The 19,941-nt window shown below is 50.1% G+C and overlaps 1 protein-coding gene across 2 annotated transcripts in view; it reads left to right on the top strand.

Moving 5' to 3' along the window:
- The window catches only part of snd1 (staphylococcal nuclease and tudor domain containing 1), a 177,053-nt gene extending 159,419 nt beyond the window's left edge, over positions 1–17,634 (top strand). For both annotated transcript variants that reach the window (XM_079755458.1, XM_079755459.1), the window contains exons 23-25: positions 1,530–1,733; positions 14,557–14,601; positions 16,536–17,634. In XM_079755458.1, coding sequence (XP_079611584.1) covers positions 1,530–1,733; positions 14,557–14,601; positions 16,536–16,601 — 315 coding nt within the window. In that variant the 3' untranslated portion in view covers positions 16,602–17,634. The remainder of the gene's footprint in view (positions 1–1,529; positions 1,734–14,556; positions 14,602–16,535) is intronic.
- The last annotated feature ends 2,307 nt before the right edge of the window (positions 17,635–19,941 follow it).

Genomic DNA, 19,941 nt, shown 5'->3' with positions numbered 1-19,941 from the left:
TTTCTCTCTCTCTTTCTCTCTCTCTCTATCTCTTTTTCTTTCCCTCTCTCTCTCTCTCTCTCTCTCTCTCTCTCTCTCTCTCTCTCTCTCTGTCTCTTTTCCTCTCTCGTGCTCGTACTCGGTCCCTTGTCCTAGAGTCTAGTCTGCTTTCGTTTTCCAAACGTCAAAATCAGGAGCCCCCCCCCCTCTATCTGTTACTCTCTCCTTGCTCTCACACGTTCTGTAGAGCAGGGGTGAACAGGAGGGCAATACCCTGTTCCAACCCAATGGAATTACAATGAGGGGGTGGGTGCTGTAAAGGTCTTCAGGTCTGTTTGTGTGTGTTGGAAAGGAGATATTTGTGCTTGCTATCTTGACCCTGTTATGTGTGTGTGTGTGTGTGTGTGTGTGTGCGCGCGCACCACTGAATGGAATAAGACTGTGTGTGTGATTATGCGTGTCGCACACCGTAGCAGATGGGCTTTCAGTTGTGTATTGTTTTTTAACTTTCAGCCGCGCTCTGTCCCGTTCGGATGCACCTGTGTTTATTCACCGCCCACTGCAGCTTTGCAGCGCATATGCAAATCTACACAGGTGCTCCGGTTTGAGCGGGAAAACCTGTCTGCATACTAATTTCCCCCCTCTCCTTCACCCTTGACCCCCCCTCCCCAGGGGGGGAGAGAGAGATGGACCCAGCCATGCACAGATTAATCGTGGGCTTAGCCAAACAGATCGAGAGGACTTTATATCCGCTTTCCTTCAAGTCTTTCAGTGATGCACAAGTCTGAAATTATTCATCGGTTATCGACGGCGGTAATCCATAGATGCATTTGATTATTGCTTCTAAAGATTTGATTCGGCTGAAATTGCAGAATGCACAACTCTTATAGTTACTGTACCGTTCTTCCATAGAATCTGGAGATAATTATGAGGCAATTATAAAGAAACAGCAGATTACCCTTCCGAGATTGCATATTTATACGATTCACAATCACTTGGTAATTGTAAGGTAATGAAATGTGTTATCTCTCTCTTCCTCCCTACCTCTCTCGCTCTCTCTCTCTCTCTCTCTCTCTCTCTCCTCTCCCCTCCTCTCTCTCCTCCCTCACTCATTAACCATCTCCCCCTCCCTCCCTCTCTCTCTCCCCCCTCCGTCTATCGCCCCCCCTGCTCCCTCCCCCTATCTCCTTACCTGTGACTCTCAACCCTCTCCCTCCTACTCTCTCTCCTCTCTCCCAAATTCTCCATCCCCCCCCCTTCGTGTCTCTCTCCCCTTCTCTTTCTACCCCTTCTATCCTCATCAAACTCCCCTCCCTCCCTCTCTCTCTCTCCCCTTCCTCTCTCCTCCCTCACTCATTAACTATCTACCCCTCACTCCCTCTCTCCAAACCTCACCCCTCTTATCCTTCACTCTCTGTCTCCCTCATCCTCCCCTCAACCTCTCCCATCCCTCTCTCCCCCTCTCTCTCTCTCTCTCAAAACCTCACCCCTCTTATCCTTCACTCTCTGTCTCCCTCATGCTCCCCTCCCTCTCTCCCTCTCTCCCCCAGGACGACATCCGGGCGGAGGTGGTGGACAGCCTGGTGCGTGACATCCAGAACACGCAGTGCCTGCTGAACGTGGAGTATGCGGGCGCCAGCTGCCCCCACGTCAGCCTGCAGTACGGGGACACCAAGGATGATGTGGGCCTGGGCCTGGTCAAGGAGGGCATGGTGATGGTGGACGTGCGCAAGGAGAAGCACCTGGCCAAGATGGTACGTACTTGGGCTCGGGCAGGATGCGGTCCACCTTGGGGTGGCGGTAGCTCAGGAGGTAGAGCGGGTCGGCTGGTAACCGGAAGGTTGCTGGTTCGATCCCGGTGGCGAGGTGTCCCTGGGCGAGACGCCTCACCCTGACTGCTCCCGGCGAGCTGGCTGTCGCCCTGCGTGAACTGACGCCGCCGTCGGTGTGTGAATGGGTGCTTGTTAGGCTGTATTGTAAAGCGCTTTGAGTGGCCACTGGTTACAAAAAAGTGCTGTATAAATGCAGTCCATCTACCATTCACCACCCTCATCGGATCTGTCTGCTCCCCTGTGTTGATCAATGGTGGAGCTCTCTTGGGGGAGTGGAGGGGGTTTTGTTTGGGGCTTGCGATGAGGGTTTTTGCTATCAGACACTTCTGTCTCAAGCACCTTAGTGATAACATAAGGTAACAGACCACAACATGCTTAATGCATTACCCAATGCTATTTAGACGATGTTTTATCCGAAGGGATTTACAGTGATTGCATAAGGTAATGCATAACGCATGTAATGCAATACCAGTCTCTATTTAGAAGATGCTTTATCCAACGCTACCCCGAGTTAAATCATGTCATGAAGTGCCAGGCTATGGGTATGCCTGGGAATGAAACCAGTACCTATCAACCTGGAGGGCCACACTAGCCATGCCCCCTGGAACATGTTTATTTTCCAGGGTCGGTGGTCAAATTTTATGTTTGGTCATTTGCACCTATTTGCAAAAACCTTCGGTTGAGAGATGTGAGCGATTGTTTGCATTTTTCGTTGTACATCATCATTGGTATTTTGTCTTGGCGTCCTACAGCAGTGTCTGTGTAGCCCCCCGCCCCAACCCAACCCCCCACCCTTCTAATAATGTCGTGGAATGCATCGTGTTTTATAGCGCAACATAATCTTTAAGGAGCCGGATGGCGACGCAGCGTTTCAACAAACTCTGTAACCGCCTCTTTGGCAGCGGTGGCGTTCAGTCTCCCCCAGCCTCACCCCCCCGCCCCCCTCAGCATAACAGCCCCCCCCAGTACACTGCAGCTGAGACATCGCTTTCACCGCTATTTCCGCTGATGTACCAGAGCGGCCGTTCGCCTCGTTCACCCTCACGGGGGGCGGGCTCACAAACAACATGAACGCAAACATTCACAAACAACGCACGCAAACAACATGGCTGACGCGGTGGTCATCCTGAAACGCTGTGGCGCTCGTTAGCTTCCCGATCGTTGTGCGTCATGTGACCCGACAGACAATCCCGGTCTCAGACGTGATGATGAAGGACTGCAGGTATCTCTTTCAGACGTCGATGACCGCTCACACACCACTAACCTTGGTCGGTGTGGGGCGGGGGTAGTCCCTTCCAAAGCGACACACAAGTGCACAAACACGCACACTCACACACACACAGAGGGAAACACACACACACACACGCAGGGAAACACACTCAAGGCACCCAAATGGTGTCCATATGGATGAGCGTTTTTTTAACGTAGTTGAGGCCGGTAAAGATGAGACGGCGCGTGTCCTTTTCAATCCCGCTAATTGTAGCGTCCCTCCCTACTCCCTGGGCCCTCGAGCAAACGGGCGCGACCACAGGGATATATAGTCTGTTTACCGCTCCATCACGGAGGACGGATCGGACACATGTCCGACCGGGGTCGGCCAGGCAATCTCTCTAAGTACACAAACACACACACACACACATACACACATACATACATACACACAAACACGCACACACATACACACATACATACATACACACACACACATACACACACACGTACACACACCTAAACATGCGCATGCACATATAGCGATGCATGGGCCATAAAAAGGCAGGGGTTTGTTCGAGCAGTTAGTCAATAATGCAGTGTGCATCAGTGTGGTTTTACTGTAGTGACCTCTGCGCTGCAGCTGGTATCAGGGATCATAATGCAGCCGGCGGTTAATGGTGCCTATAGAAGGTCAGTGATTAAGCCCTCCCAGCCGCAAGGCTAATAGGCTTATAGACTATGCAGATTTTAGACAGGCGTGGGCCAGAGCAAATGGCTTCTCTGTGATCATTGGGCTGTGGGCTTAAGCATCGGCTTTTTAGGCATTGTCTGTCTGCTGATCTTATTGGGAAACCCTTCTTGTTCTCTTTGTTGTCCTCCCTTGAAGATGCACCGGAGTGCACCCACGCTTGTTTTGATATCACACTTTAGAGAGCAAATATAATGAATGGCCGCGTCCCGTCGGGTCGACAACAAAGACACAGCGAAGGAAATGGAGGTTTTGTTCTCCGGCAGATTCATGCCAGCACCTGCTTTTAGGCTTCACACCCGGGTGATATTTGTTCTGCTTTGGATGGTGTTGCTCACTTTGTCAACACTCCTCTCTCACTCTTGTTCTGGTCGTCTCTGTCTACCTCTGCGGACCTCCGGCAAGCTCCTTAAACGAACGCCCCCCCCCCCATTGGTTCCAGTCCGTCTATATCCTCCTCTCTTTATCTGCCCCTCGGGATCCGCGCGGGGCCTTTTGTTATCGGAGGTCTGCTGTTAAGTATTGCATAGCAGATGGGCCGTAATGTACACTCGCACGTCGCTGCCACATCAATGGACCGCCGCAAGATCCCTGAAGGTGAGAGCGAGCTTTAGCGTCGCCATTCAGGCTGTAAGGCCGGGGGAGGAGCTGTTTCTTTTTTTTATCACTGAGTTATATGCTTTTTTTCTTTCTTCTTTTTTAACACTTCAAGTTTTTTATAGCAATGTCTCTGGATCTCTACACCTCCATATATTCCACATTGCGGTTTCCTAATACAGCAAAGACTTATGGCTTGCCACTATTGTCCTAATGGTGGAATAATGAAAGTGAAATGGGGTTATGGAGTGAAAGGGTGCAGGTAAAAGGATCAGTGTGGCCGACCTGCATGGGGAAAAATCTTTAGAAATGTATATCCGAGAGGCCTGAAATACGGCTGGAGATATCATACCATAACTAATGGATCTCCCATTGGAGTTTCAAAGGAACAGTACTTTGTAAATGTTCTCTCAGCTAAATGCTTGCGGCCCTATATCCACTCTCTATAAGCCTGTTGGTATGTGCCGCCTATAGCCGTACGCTAGCTCCCCGTAGCATCGCGCCAGCCGGCCTACATCTGTGAGCAGTACGAGAGCAGGCACCGCGATGCAGAGGACGCGGCGAGAGAGATGAGATGACTCAAACGGAGACGGGAGGTTAGGGTCAGAGGCGGAGGACAAATGCAAAGGAAATACGTTGAGCCGCACAGGAGTCGGAAGTCCTGAGTGTTTGGACGGATTGAGCAAAGGCATTAAAGTATTAAACATAACCCCAGCAGATGCAGGAGTGACCCAAAAATGTACATTTAAATTAAGCCATGGTCACTTGGGTCATATGCTTCCTATGGTGCCCGTATTCAGAGTGCAGCCTTCACACATCTTCCCTTTTTTTTATTAAAGAACATTCCCAATACGACAGCCAGTAATCTCAGAGTGGGGATTCCCATCTTATATTCATCTGTCGTACCGTATATCCGGGCCCATGCGACCATGTGGTTTTAACATGGAGATAATTCCCTCAGAGTGATACCATTGCCTCATCCGTTATGGAGTCGAGTCGGAAGGACCACGGATGGCACGCAGACACGGCAGAGATCTCGGAGAGGATAAACATCGGGAACGCCGTGGCTCGTTTCCGGGGCGCCGTCGCACGCTCTGGCGCCGTATAATGGAAATGGCGTTAAAGATATCCAATCCAAAGTATAAAGCCCCTCTCTGATCCATGGAGCGCTGGCCGGCGGCTTTAGTGGTCCTGCTCTGCCTCTGCTCCGGTTCCCCCGCAACGAGTCCACATTGATCGCGCCTTCCGATCTCAGCCCTATAGGGTTTGGAGCGTCAGGAAGCCCGCTGCCCGGGAATGGGATGTGTACGTCTGTATGGGTGGTTCGGTGGGCTGTGGGGGTCTCCTAGCCCCGGATGTTAGGGGGTAACTGATCGCTGTCAGCCCCAGACCGCATTAACATAGGTTTGAGACATTCCTCCTACGTAGTCATTAATGAGCTAGGTAAAAAAGAATTGAAGGCTCCATTTAATTATCCCGTGTGTCAAGATGGATTTTAATTATACAGCGAGAATCACGGGAGTCCTTTTTTTTTTAAAAGATCTTTCGGGGGGAGCCTCACATTACATTTTATAAAGCTTATATTTAAACAGCCTCTGTGCGACACATACAACCCCCTTTAGGGCTACACGTGCCTCCCTCGCTTATCCAAGATCTGGGCGGGAACCAAATCAGTTTTGGAAGGAAACCTCCCACCTGACTCGACCCCCCCTGGCTTTTTTCCTCTTCCTCGCCAACACCCGAGAGCATAGCCTCCTCCTCCTCTTGGCTGGGGCGGCCTGAGGCCTTCCCAAACAGCCTCCTGGCACGGCCCGGCCGCCACAACAGTGGCACAGTGCCGCCGCTGGCGCCCGGCCATCCTCCTACCTATTCACACTCTCCCTCTTCCCCTTAACCTCCCTAATATCTCTCCATCGCACGACGCCGTCCTGCCTCTCCTCTCTCCTCCTCTCCTCTCTCTTCCTCTCCTCTCTCTCCTCATTCCTCCTCTCTCCTCCCCTCCCCTACTCTCCTCTCCTCTCTCTCCTCAGTCCTCCTCTCCTCCTCTCTCCTCTCCTCTCCGCTCGCCCTGAGCCGCCCGTCTCCCGGCGTCGCTCTCCCTTGCTCCTCGCGTCTCCCTCCCCGGGACTCTTTGTCTCCCTGCTCCCTCTCTGAACTCGGGGACTCGAGCACCGTAACGTTCCGGCATTTGCCGGCGTTTCCTTCCTAATTCCCTTCGGATGGTTGTGTTTCATTTATTTTCATTTAGTTTTATTAATCTCCAGGAAATAAAGCATTGGAGTAATTTGAAGCAGACCTAGCTCTCGGCTCCCCAGGAGGAGCTATGATTCAAGGCGCCATTAATGATTATTTGTGCCTTGCTCAGCGCGTTGTGCCCGGTAATGCCTGCGTGTCATATTAGTTTTTTAAGAGGTGGCATGAGAGAGGTATGCGAGGTGTGTGTGCAGCAGATTCGTCGGTGCGCGGTCGTACACGGCGTGGGCAAGTGTTTCAACGATGCGTCGCACCCTCGGCAGACAACTTGACACGTTGAATTCGTCGGAGGGTGCAAAGTCATTAGCGGTACAAGCTAATCATTTGCCATTTTCCAATTACAAGTCAATCGGAAACGGGGAAGTGTCTGTCTCCCTCGATTTCACCAGCACAATTATTATCAATCACTAGCAGCAATGTGGCATGAAGATCTCATATCGACCCCGCTTTAAAAAAGGTTTCAAATATTCGTCCCGTCATTAGAGCTGTGACTATAGGACCAGCGTTCTGACGCAGTTAACGATGGAGAGCTGGATTACCGCTACTTTATTCATTCACATTAAGGCCTATTCTTATTCTGCCACTGACATTACGGCGGGCGTATTGTGAAGGTTCCTTAAAATGTCTTTCTAAGGAGCGACCTGAAAGTAGCGGTTCATGGGGGCAGCCTGCCCCTTTTTGTGCCTCTGCAGTGTCGGCACACTGTTGGGATGTTGGGTTCTGCGAACAGGGCCCTGAGCGCAGTAATTAGCCCTCTCTGGTGCCGTAATTGGGATGGCCGGTGGAACCCGAATTTGGCGTTTTTCCGGATCACTGATCACTGATGGCTTAATTTTTTTTTCGGCCAAAAAAAAAAAAAAAACATCTCACAGGAAATTAGGAAAAATTGCCTGTACTGATGATGACTCCTGGGAATTGTAGTTCCGTTTATCACAGTGTAATTGCGCTGTTGAACCCAGGTGTGAAGGCACATGGGGATCCGTAGTTTGCCGCCACTGTGCTGTGGGGGTGCGACGTGGTGGGGGGGCTGATGGCGGCCCCCCTGGGAGTAGGGGCTTCCTGCAGAGCGGCCTGGTTAGAGGCGATGTGCGATGGCGTCTCCTTTCATTTCCCCTGATGTTGGGCTCGAGGGTCGCAGACAGCAGGGGGACCACGACAGCCCTGTGGAGGATCTCCTCACAGCCTCCAGCAACACAACCACCATCCAATGCCACACACACACACACACTTAATGTGTGTTCACCCCCGACCCCGGGTGAGTGGTCTTATGCAGCATTCCTCAGCCAATCCACCAGTGGATTGGCTGACAGCTTATCCCCGACTCTTTACTCATGACCAAACTTTCCTCTGTCTCTCTCTCTCTCTCTTTGTCTCCCTCTCTCTCCGTATCTCCGTCTCTCTCTCTCTCTCTCTTTGTCTCCCTCTCTCTCTCTCTCTCTCTCTCTCCCCCTCTCTCCCTCTCTCCCTCTCTGTCTCTGTCTCTCGGTCTCTCTCTCTCCGGGACCTTTTACCGTGTGTGAAAGCGTGACCAATGGCTCAATATCTCATTTGAGAGAGTAAAGTTGGAGATGGAACATTTTAATGGACGCTTTTTCTGCTCCTGTGTTATTGACTGTTGGGGTGTGCAGGGGCACGTGCACGAACTCACACACGCACACGCGCAAACAGCCGGTTGCCACGGCGCCTGCCGAGGCGGTCCCTTTGATGGGCCCCTAGCCGACAAGCGCCACTACCCAAACTCTATTCCTACCTCCACAGATGGATAAACACACACACACACAGACACAGGGACACACACACACACACAGACACACACACATACACACAGGTACACACACACACACACAGAGACACACACACATACACACAGGGACACACACAGGGACACACACAGAGACACACACACAGGGACACACACAGGGAAACACACACACACACACAGACACACACACATACACACAGGGACACACACAGGGACACACACAGAGACACACACACAGGGACACACACAGGGAAACACACACACACACAGGGAAACACACACACACAGAGACACACACACATACACACAGGTACACACACAGGGAAACAAACACACACACACACAGGGACATACACACACACACACAGACACACACACATACACACAGGTACACACACACACACACAGACACACACACATACACACAGGGACACACACAGGGACACACACAGGGACACACACACAGGGACACACACAGGGAAACACACACACACACAGGGACACACACAGGGAAACACACACACACACAGACACACACACATACACACAGGTACACACACAGGGAAACACACACACACACACACAGGGACATACAAAAACACACAGGGACATACAAACGCGGGCACACACACACAGACCAACACACTGTAATTTCCCCTTCATCCACGCGTTGGGGAGTCTGCATCGAGGGCCAACCCGGTGCCAAGTCGAGGGCCCACTAAGTCTCCCCTCGGGCCCCCCTTACCCGGCTCCGAGTCCCCCTTAACCTCGAGTGCGGCGCTGGAGCCCTCTCTACTCGCCACTCTGTACTTTGCGTGTACTTAGTCATGCACACACACACACAGAGGATGGTCTGGGATCCTGAACACACAGCGCACTGACGCACAAACACACACACACACATGCATACATACACGCACACACACTCACACACACTAACATATACAAATACACATACCCATAGACATTCACACACATATACACACATGAACATACACACATATGCACCTACAAATGCATACGCATACACATTCACACACACATACACACGCATATATACACATAAAGTGTTGCACACAAGCTTTCAACATGCATCTTGCACATGCTTTTTTTTTATATTTTTCGAATTATATAATATGTTATACGGGAACATTCAATGTCCCTCCCAGAGTGTGGCCTCCGCTGGCGGGGCCCTGCCCACACTGCAGGCAGCTGTCTCTCCGCTCATCTTAACACGCGCCTCCTCGCTGGATTCATCTCGCGGTTTGTTTTGCTCGTGTAGATTGATGCGGGGGATTATGCTTTGGGATTAAGTGCTCACACTTCCCCAAATACTCAGCCATTGTACTGTTGCATCCTGGGTAGTTGGCTCAACTCCACGGTGGCCTTAGACTACACTCATAAGAGAGACAAACGCACAGAGATCCATCCACTTATCTTCTGATTCATCATTAATCAGCAACCGTAGACTGCTGGTACGCTCCGCAACTTGTTGTTTTTCTTCATAGCTTTTTAAGCGTTTGTGTCGTGACCCGTTTACAAGGGCCCAAATAACACTGCTTCAGAAGTGCACAGACTGGGAGGTCTCTGGGTTTAACTGCTCGTGTCTGGGAGACCGTGCATACGATCCTGCTCATTGTGAATGCGCGGTGTACAAGGTCCATTGTTCCCCATCAGCAAGGCTGGCTTTTCACATGGCTTCACATCTCATCGGTAGAGAGAACAGTGCTAAAACCATGACTACATACTCTCTGTCCTGTCATGCACTCTCTCTCTCTCTCTCTCTCTCTCTCTCTCTCTCTCTCTCTCTCTCTCTCTCTCTCTCTCTCTCTCTCTCTCTCTCTCTCTCTCTCTCTCTCTCTCTCTCTCTCTCTCTCTCTCTCTCTCTCTCTCTCTCTCTCTCTCTCTCCTCGCATTATTTTTCTCTGTTCTCACATTCTTTCTTTCTTCAAATTCTCAATCATCACATTCTCTCTCTTTAGCTTTCTCCCTCTCCGTTTCTCTGTCTCTGCTCTGTCTCTCTCTTTCTCAGTCACTCTCCGTATCTGTCTCTCTGTCTGTCTGACCGTCTCTCTGTCTGTCTCTCTCTGTCTCTATTCTCACTGTCTCTCTCTCTGTCTCTATTCTCACTGTCACTCTCTCTCTCTTTCTCTCTCTCTCTCTCTCTCTCTGTCTCTCTGTCTGTCTCTGTCTCTCTGTCTGTCTCTGTCTCTCTCTCACCGTCTCTCTTGGTCCTTCCACTGCTCTCTCCCCACAATGCTAGCTCTCCCCCACAGTCCCAGCTTGTAGCAGGCTTGTTTGTGTCTGTATTTATTTATTTGATTTAATTCCGTCTGTGAAATGAGACGAGGGCAGCTCACCTACGCACCAGACGAGCACATGCCCCGTCGCGAGGCTGCCATCAGATCCATCACTCCTCTCACCGCGCTCAACCAGAACACCACCTGGGCCCGCCGCGCCCGCCCGCCGGGCTAGCTGCTGAGCAACACACACACGCACGCACACGCACACACTGGGATACGCACACTGACTAAGACACACACAAGCTTGGATACACAGACATAGGCACACACACACACACCCTCGGATACATACCCCAACACAAAGACACACACACAAATATGGATACATAGTCACACACACACTGAGATACAGAGACACACACACAAACACTCTCACGCAAAGACACACACAAATATGGAGGCATACACACACACATTCACTCTCTCTTTCAAAGATGCACAGACACTCGCAAACACACACAAATTCTCTCAGATACAGACACACACACTCGGATACATACTCTCTCAAACTATTTTTTTCTCTCTCTCACTCCTTGACACACACACACACACACACACACACACACACAGTCTTGGGTAGATAAACTCACTCAGACAGACATGCAGACACTGGAAAGCAGACAGCCGCTCTGAGTCGATCAAACACACGCCTCCTCCCGCCAGAACACCAGACCGCACCACCTGCCAGCGAAGGCGCCTCCATGTGAGAGTCACACGTTCACTGCGACCCTCGTCCGCGGCCGCATGAAAAAGAAACAGACACCGGACCGAGCTGTACTCACGAATGTCATTTCCATATTTTTTTTCTGTGCGCACGCCTAACACGTTAAAGTAAAGAACGCGATGCACTAGTGTTAATGCTGATCCACCGTGGCAAACGGCCGTCCCAGGAGGCCCGGCCACTGCTCTGACCTTCCAAGCTTTTAAAAATGACATACTTTACATGGTAACAACCACAGTACCATGAAAAGGTCACACTGACACACATGCGCGCACGCACGCACACACACAGAGAGCATCTGTCCCCCACACTGAAGTGCACCTGCTCTCACACTGCTCTGCCATCTTCCTGATCAAAAGCAACATATTCATGTGTGTGAGGGCCGCATCACACACACACACACACACACACACACACACACACACACACACACACACACACACACACACACACACACACACACACACACACACACACAACATACACACTCTTGTGTGGCGAGGACTCATGCTGTCCACCAGTCAGAATCAAGGGACATCTGCCCGCCATATGGGGACTTGTATGGGGTCAACACACACTTTTGCCACGTTGCTGATATTTTATTTTGTGTCGATTTGCGTTCAACTGGGAGGCACGCCGTTAAGGGACGTACCCGGACATCGGTGGGGGGGGGATCGAACACTGGACCTCATAGTGAGAGGGAGTGAACACCCGAGACACCTTACTACACCGAGGCATTCGGGCTCTCTCAGTTTATGCTCTGGTTGTGTTCACCTTCACTCACGCGCTGTGAGATCGCTGATCTCCACCTGACTCATTTGTGTTTGTCTTCCTGTTCTGGGTCGGATTGACGTGTGAAGTGGCGCTCATAAGGACCTATTTGCGATCTGAAGCCCCCCCCCACCCCACGCGCCCGTCAGCCTGCTTCCTGATTGGTGCTTGTGCGCTGCGGTGTGATCCGGTGGTCCGTGCTCCCGTCCCTTTGGTCGTGGGGGGGGGATAATGGATGAGGAAAGGGAGGGAAGAGTGTGGAATCACAACGCACGCACACTGCGTACATTTTGCCAAGTCGTAGTTCTTTGACGAATGGTCCATTCCGTGCAACCTCGCCGTGTTGTTCCGGAGTGCACCTGAATGAAGTAGCGCAGTTTTTACTCGCCGCGTTTTCTGACCAGTGGAGGAACTTTGCCTTCACGAGTTCTGAGAGAAGAGAGCGGAACGTTTCTCCACCTGCTCTCGTGTGGACGGATCACCTGCTGGTGAGGGGAGGCCCTCGATGTTTTGGACAATGTGCCGGTCCAGCATTCCAAGGAGACACACACACACACACACACACACACACACACACACACACACACACACACACACATTCACACACAAACACACAGCTACATATGCACGCAGCCACATACACACACACACACAGACCTGCGCGCGCACGCACGCACACACTCTCACTCTCTCAGCCTTCCTTGCTGGAAACAGGAAGTGGGAGCTGGTTGCCTCAGCGTGTCTTTGTTATACCGTCAGCAGCGCGTCGCCATATGGAGACATCTGTCTGACCGCCTCAGACGCCCCCCACCCCCCCAACTCGTCCCCCTGTCCCCAAAATATATCTCCTTCCCCTGGCTTTGATGGATGACTTATGCAACCACAGCAACTTCTCTTGTCCTCGCACACCTCAGACACACACACGCACACACACGCGCACACACACACTCACACGTGGTGGCGCAGGGCAGCTGTAGCATCCAGCTGTACCTCTCGTGTTCTGGCGGTGATGTGTGCAGTGCAGCCATCACATCAACCTACATACACCGGCTAGCTAAGCAATTAAACTGCTGCACCTCATCTGCTACATGCACTTAGAACATCTGGACGTCTTGCTTTGGTGTGTGTGTGTCCCTGTGTATGTGTGTGTGTGTGTGTGTTTGTCCATCCGTCTATTTGTGTGTGTGTGTCTTAATCTTTTCCTTGAATAGGCTTGGTTCATAGGCTTATCCTGCAGACTCATCGCTCACCTTGTGTGTATGTGTGTGTGTTTAGACACTGCAAAGTAGATTCTGTTGTTGTTCTAGCATTCCAAAGCTGCTATACACACACACCACTTTCGGCTGTTACACCTTCTCCTTCCTCAGTTAATTAATCCTGCTGTGAATCATCGCCGCTTCAGTCAATGGCGCTAAATGGCTCCTCTAGCAGGAATGGTCAATATGTTCAACTTTCTCATTGGCCTCAATCACTATCTCTCTCCTTATCTCTCACTGCTAGCCTTTGAAATCAATGTGTGTGTGTGTGTGTGTGTGTGTCCACAGTGTCCATTCCTCTGCAAGTTCCACACCACTGTCACCACGTTCACTACAGTATCTCGTCCTGTGCGCACTTCGGCTGCCTTCTGTACATTTGTTGACGACGCACCTGCTATCTCTCCAGTGGAGCTTTGGAGAAAGTACAGCTTCTGATTGGACGCTCACATCGTCCTCAAGCGCCCCCTCATAGCCCTCATAGCACCACGATTAGCGAAGCCCCGAGGCGGCTAGCCCTCCTGCTAGCAGCGGCGGCGGGCTAGCTCTGCGGAGGCCTAGCTCGTAGCTCGCTGAGGGGCACACTGTTAGCACAGGCTCCATCAAGGAGCAATGGGGACGCTACCTGGGTCTTCATATACCACCTTGCCCTACATTTCTAGTGTGTGTGTGTGTGTATTTGTATCTGTAGGTGTGTGTTTGTATTTGTGTGTGTGTTCCTGCTGACTGAAACAACAAAGTGTGTGTGTACGTGTGTGTATATTTGTGTGTGTGCGTTGTCTTTGTGTGTGTGTGTGTGTGTGTGTGTGTTCCTGCTGAGGCCTTATAAACAACAAAGTGTGTGTGCTGGTGTGCGTCCCCGTGCCCCTGACCCCATCTCCTTCCCCCGCTACGACGGGGCTGGATCCTGTCAACACATTCACCACTTCTGCTCTTTATTCTGCCGGAGGTGCGCGAGAGAGTGAAAAGGCATTTCCTGTGTCAATGGGGTTGTTGAAGGAAGACTGTGTGTGTGTGTGTGTGTGTGTGTGTGTTAGAATACTGTATCCTAAACTCTCACACAAAAGCTTTAATTGCGGTGATGCTACGTGCTAATCCCCTCCTTCTCTCCCGGTTGTTCTGCAGGTCAACGAGTACCTGACTGGCCAGGAGTCTGCCAAGAGCGCCAGGGTAAGTCGTCAGCCCTCCGTCTTATCGCGGGGGAAGCCGCAGTGTACAGTCATGCGGAAAGTAGTAATCTTGACACAAAAAGGAGAATGGAACATGACAACTGGACCGGAGGTACAGGGGGCTGTGCTGCCCGTCGCCAGCCGCCCCCTGCGCTCGCTCTCCTGCAGGCTCTCACCGAGGTTCCTGTTCACAGAGAGCTTCATTGGCATGGAAGTGTTCATTTGCATTGTGACAACAATAGATGGCAAGTGTTGAAGAAGAATTGTTACATCTTTAAATTAAACTAGGTAAAAAAAACAATATACAATGCACAAGAAAATGGTTATATACAGTGAAAAAAGAGACTGTGAGATTTGGATACTTATTACTGGTTTTGGATATTGATAAGTTAGGTCAAACGATAACCTGGTGCTGGCCTATAGAATGATTTGCCTGTCACCCGCGCTCCGTCTCCATGTGTACGTCCGCCGAGATGTGACATGCTGTCCCAGTATGAGAGAGCAGCCCCACACTCTGCTACTGGGAGACATGGAGGCAGTGTTAAGTGGGGTTAATGGACCACATGGGAAATGCACTTTCTCCTCGTGCAATCTGCTGAGACCAGGCCCACGCTATGAATCGAATCACTCTGCGTTTCGCTCACTTCCTGTCAGACGTCTACGCCAGCCCTCCTTTTTCCTGCTGCTGACTGCCGGCGTATCTCTCGGCGGTCTCCCAGCGACGCGTCGTCTAACCGCCTCGCTGCATTGTGCCCCGGCGGTCCGCAGCCTCTCATTGGCTCAATGCACCTCCCGCCAGGATAATACTCGCTGGTGGGGGAAGGCATCCGAGCAAGGGATTGGGGGGGGGGGGGGGCGACGACCATGTGCGCCCGTTGATTCCAACAACCAGTGCTAATGAGTGAACGCGCTAATTAGTTGTGAATCATGCTGTTAACAGCTGAGCACGCATGCTGATGAGAACAAAAAGGACACTTTTGCTGAGAAACACACGCACGCAAACATATACACACAAACACATGCATACACACACACACACTAGCTTCACTAAAGTGGACGCATACAAAGCCAGCTCCGTTTCTCTGTCACGTATGGTGGTTGCCTCCACGCGACCAATTCTGAAGTGCACACACATGCACACGCACACACACATACACACACGTGCACAAACACACACATGCACACATGCATACATGGACACACACATGCACACAGACACACACATGCGCAGAGACACACACGTGCGCACAGACACACAAATGCGCAGAGACACACACATGTGCACAGACACACACATGCGCACAGACGCACACATGCACACAGACACACACATGCACACAGACACACAGACACACACATGCGCACGGACAGACACATGCGCACGGACACACATGCAGACATGTAAAGAGCGTGTTTGCAGGAAGGCATTACTGTAGCTCAATGGGGCGATTCCCGACCAGGTTGAAGGTAATGCAATCAGGGGCCCTAATAGACTGGATCAGGGGCCCTAATAGACTGGGCCGGCTCCGAGGCACAGGGGCCCCAGCGGCAGCACTGTGTGTGATTGAACACACACATCCACACACTCGCTCTGCACTGTCGAGAGGGAGGTCGCTCGAAACACAGATATATACACACAGACACACACACACTACACTCGCTCAAGATGACTGTTACACATACACACTCATTTCCTTCCCGGTCTTGACCATTGAACACGTAAGGTGCCAGGGGTGGTTATTAGAGTCTCCTACAAGCAGGTGGGGATTTTTTCCCAGATTTCATGGTTGTTTGTTTCATTGCAAGACATTAACTCGCTCTCGCTCTCCCTCTGTCCCTCTCTGTCTCCGTCTATGTCTCTCTCTCTATCTGTGTGCGTGTGTCGCTCTCTCTCTCTCTCTCTCTCGCTCTCTGTCTCTCTCTCTCTCTCTGCAGTTGAACATTTGGCGCTACGGAGACTTCCGTGCCGACGACGCCGACGAGTTCGGCTACCGTCGCTAAAACATCGGAACAAAAGACGGGAACGAAAACGCAACACGCCATCCATCCCAACACCATTCCAAAGACCACCCGCGGAAGACGAGAGGCGCGTCAGGGAGACACCCATTGATCACCTAAAATCAACTAAACGACAAGCATTGACGTTCAGCTTCCATTTTGTTTCGACAAGTCACTCTTTTTCCTTTTTTTTTTTAACGCTTTAAATGTTTCCCCCCGTTTTGTTTCTTTTTGTTTAAATAACTGCGCCCGTCTTACCTTCGTATCTTACTGAACATGAAATCCAGACTCGTTTTGATGTTGAAAGTTCTCTCTTCTAAACACCCATCATGCATCACTCGATCTCAGCGGGCCAATTTGCCAGTTCCTCTGCACTTTTGCCAATCTGTGTTAATTGCCATGCTTTGTTTTATTTTTGTTTGCTTCGTAAAATGACCCCCCCCCCCCCCCCTATCAGCTAATCATCCCCCTCCGCTGTCCGATGCCCTGCAGCCAATCCACATCGTCGTTCACGTGAGAAAGGGCCTTGACCTCTGGTTTCTCTCGTCAATGACGGCGGATTCTCTTAATTCTCCCTATCGATTTTGCCATGTAAATGTGAGCATACGTTGAAACATGTGAATTTGGTTTATTCCTGAGGGACTAGGCAGGGGAAAAGGCCGCACTGGGAAGGAACCAAGAAAATCAAAGTTGTGTGTCGGGGTTCCTTTCGGTTGTAAATCTGTGTGATAAGGATTGCTCCCAGAGTTTTTGTGAGGAGTGTTTTTTAGCGGTTCGGTCGCTACATGGCTGCCTCTTCGCCGCTCCGACGTCGTGAACTTCCTTGATATTACGGCATTAATCATGGTCATCTCTCACTCTCTATCTCTCTCTTTCGGTAATGTTTACATTCTGTTGCAACGGTTATGATCTCGTCTTTGGCAGTCTCTCTTCTCCTGTCTCTGTATATCATGGCAGAAACAGTGTATGAATTTTGTTTTCCTTATAATAGACCTTGTCATTATATTAAAAGAAAAAAAGATCTGCTGAATAAAAATATGCAAATGATGTTGGGTTGTCTTCATTGAAACTTCAGGAAAATGCCAGTCTGCCCCAAATATGCAGAGTCCTGAACTGTGCTCATAATTCCAGACAGGAGTGTTGCAAAACAATGACTCAATAAAAATGATGAATGCATGATGGTGATTGACAGTGCGTTGTACCAGAGCTGACAATGATCAGGGAAACAGAGACCTACGTTAGGATGCAAAGCCTCACTGGTCACTCATGTGTGAAATGTTCCGTTATGTTGGTTACACGCACATATAAATACCATTCACCACATTTAAATGTGAATTAGCCTATTCATAAGCACTTATTGTAAGTGATGAGCTCGGATATTGGATGAAGGATAATCATGTATTATATATTATTTTGTTGCCTTCTTTAAATGAGGTCGCCATAAACATGGGTTATAGCCTGCATTATTAAATTAAAGCCCTCTTGCACAAATCAAACTAGTGGAGCCGTAGTACTCTGCCAACTCATACATGGAGCACTTCATCTCATTATCACCGAATTGTAGATATTGCTAATACACCGTTTACCAGATGCCTTCATCACAAAAAGGATTGAGATCGTTTATCAAAGCAACATGCAGAGAATATTCGATGGAGGTGGATGGGAGTTAATACGATCATGTTTTGTCTTATATCTCCTGTTTATAAGGACAGGTGCATTTACGACAGACTTATCTCAAGAGCGCAATGTTTCATTCGCTGGGCAGATTCGATTACTGCCCGGTACGACATAGACCGACCAATCACAACTGCTCATCGAATATGAGGCGGGATAAAAACGATGACCGTGCAGATGAGCGCCATGGAGGTGTTTCAACAACAACGACGGCTGCTGCCGATGTAGAACGGTATGTTGATTCCGTTATCGAGTATTAAACAGAATGCACTGTATATTTTCACTAATGTAAGCACAATCGACTACAATTAAAGCTCTTGTTGAGTAAGCATGGCGTCTATTTAACAGTTCGTCGCTCCGTGCTGCGTCTCCTGTTCGTTGCTCCGATTGGTCGGGGGCCTGTCCAATAGCGTGCAGAGGCTGCCTGTTGGCCACGCCCCCTTTACATCGACACTGAACGCAGAGGTTCCAGAATAATGGCAGTTCTCATTTCGTCCGGCTATGCCAGGCTAGTTTTTACTATGCTTGCTTCCAGGAATTACCTCTAGGGAATAAAGTTTCTTCAATTGAATTGAACACCAAAGCGTCTATTGCGCCATCACGCTGTCCTCCAGCCAGACGGGAGGGTCTAGAAGGGGATGCTATGAGAAAGGCTAATGGCAGGCTAAATTAACAACCCACTCCGTATGTTTGACTCGATGATTAGCGTCTCAATGCTCCCCTGGGCGTTCCGTAAGAGTCATTCACATTCATTACAAACAGAGCATCAACTCCACATGCAGGTGCCCAGGCTCGGAGTGTGTTGTGGCGGATATTAAGCGGGAGCCAGGGAAGCGTCCATATGTCTCGTTTTAACGCTCGGAGCCGTGACGCAGGCCGGCTAATGAATAGCAGACATGCATTAGCTGATGAGTGTTCTGAGCGACAACGTGAGTGGGGGGACGTGGACCCTATAAATAGACCCACGGCCCCCCGATACGTGCCACTGCTAATGCAGTGGTGGAGGGTTCCGCCCCCCTCCAACGCCACCCTTCAGATACCATTACCGTCAGGCGTTTGGCAGTTCAGTTTGATTGTGCGTGTGTGTCATTCAGTACTGTAATGCTACATGGTACAAGTGTTTCTGCTACTTTCAAGTGAAAACTGCTCCCCCAAATAAACTTATGCTAAAAGAGTGTAGGCTAACCTCTTGAGAAACTTTAGGATCAGCCTACGGTTCTTCCATATAAACGCTGGCAATCTGCATTGTCTCTGACCTCAACCAAGTCCCTAACAGTGAAAATGAATTGTTACCATCAAGCCAGAGATACAGCGTTCCACAGTTAGTAGTTCGACCAAAGCACTCTTTTATTTACCAGTTAATCCCCCAAAAAGTGATGGTGCAATATGATCCAAGGCTTTGAATATTGTATTCTGCTTTTATTAATGTCAGGTTAAATATACGCATCTATGTGTTTGGTTTTTATTTTTATCTTTGCGTGATGTTGCAAATGGAGCTGCTGTAATGCAAAATAAATGTCTGACAACAAAGTACATTATAGTACCGAAGCAGAAGATTATAGAAGAAAGTTTTTGATGACATTACAAAGACAGATTAGATAGATTGATTGAGATTGATGATACTTTATTGATTCCCAGGTGAAATCCAAAGTACAAGGTCCAGGTACGG

This window comes from Pollachius pollachius, assembly GCF_949987615.1.
Source record: "Pollachius pollachius genome assembly, chromosome: 18".
Classification (NCBI taxonomy): domain Eukaryota; kingdom Metazoa; phylum Chordata; class Actinopteri; order Gadiformes; family Gadidae; genus Pollachius; species Pollachius pollachius.
The sequence above is the reverse complement of the archived record's forward strand: the minus strand, read 5'-3'. Positions and strand labels throughout refer to the sequence as shown.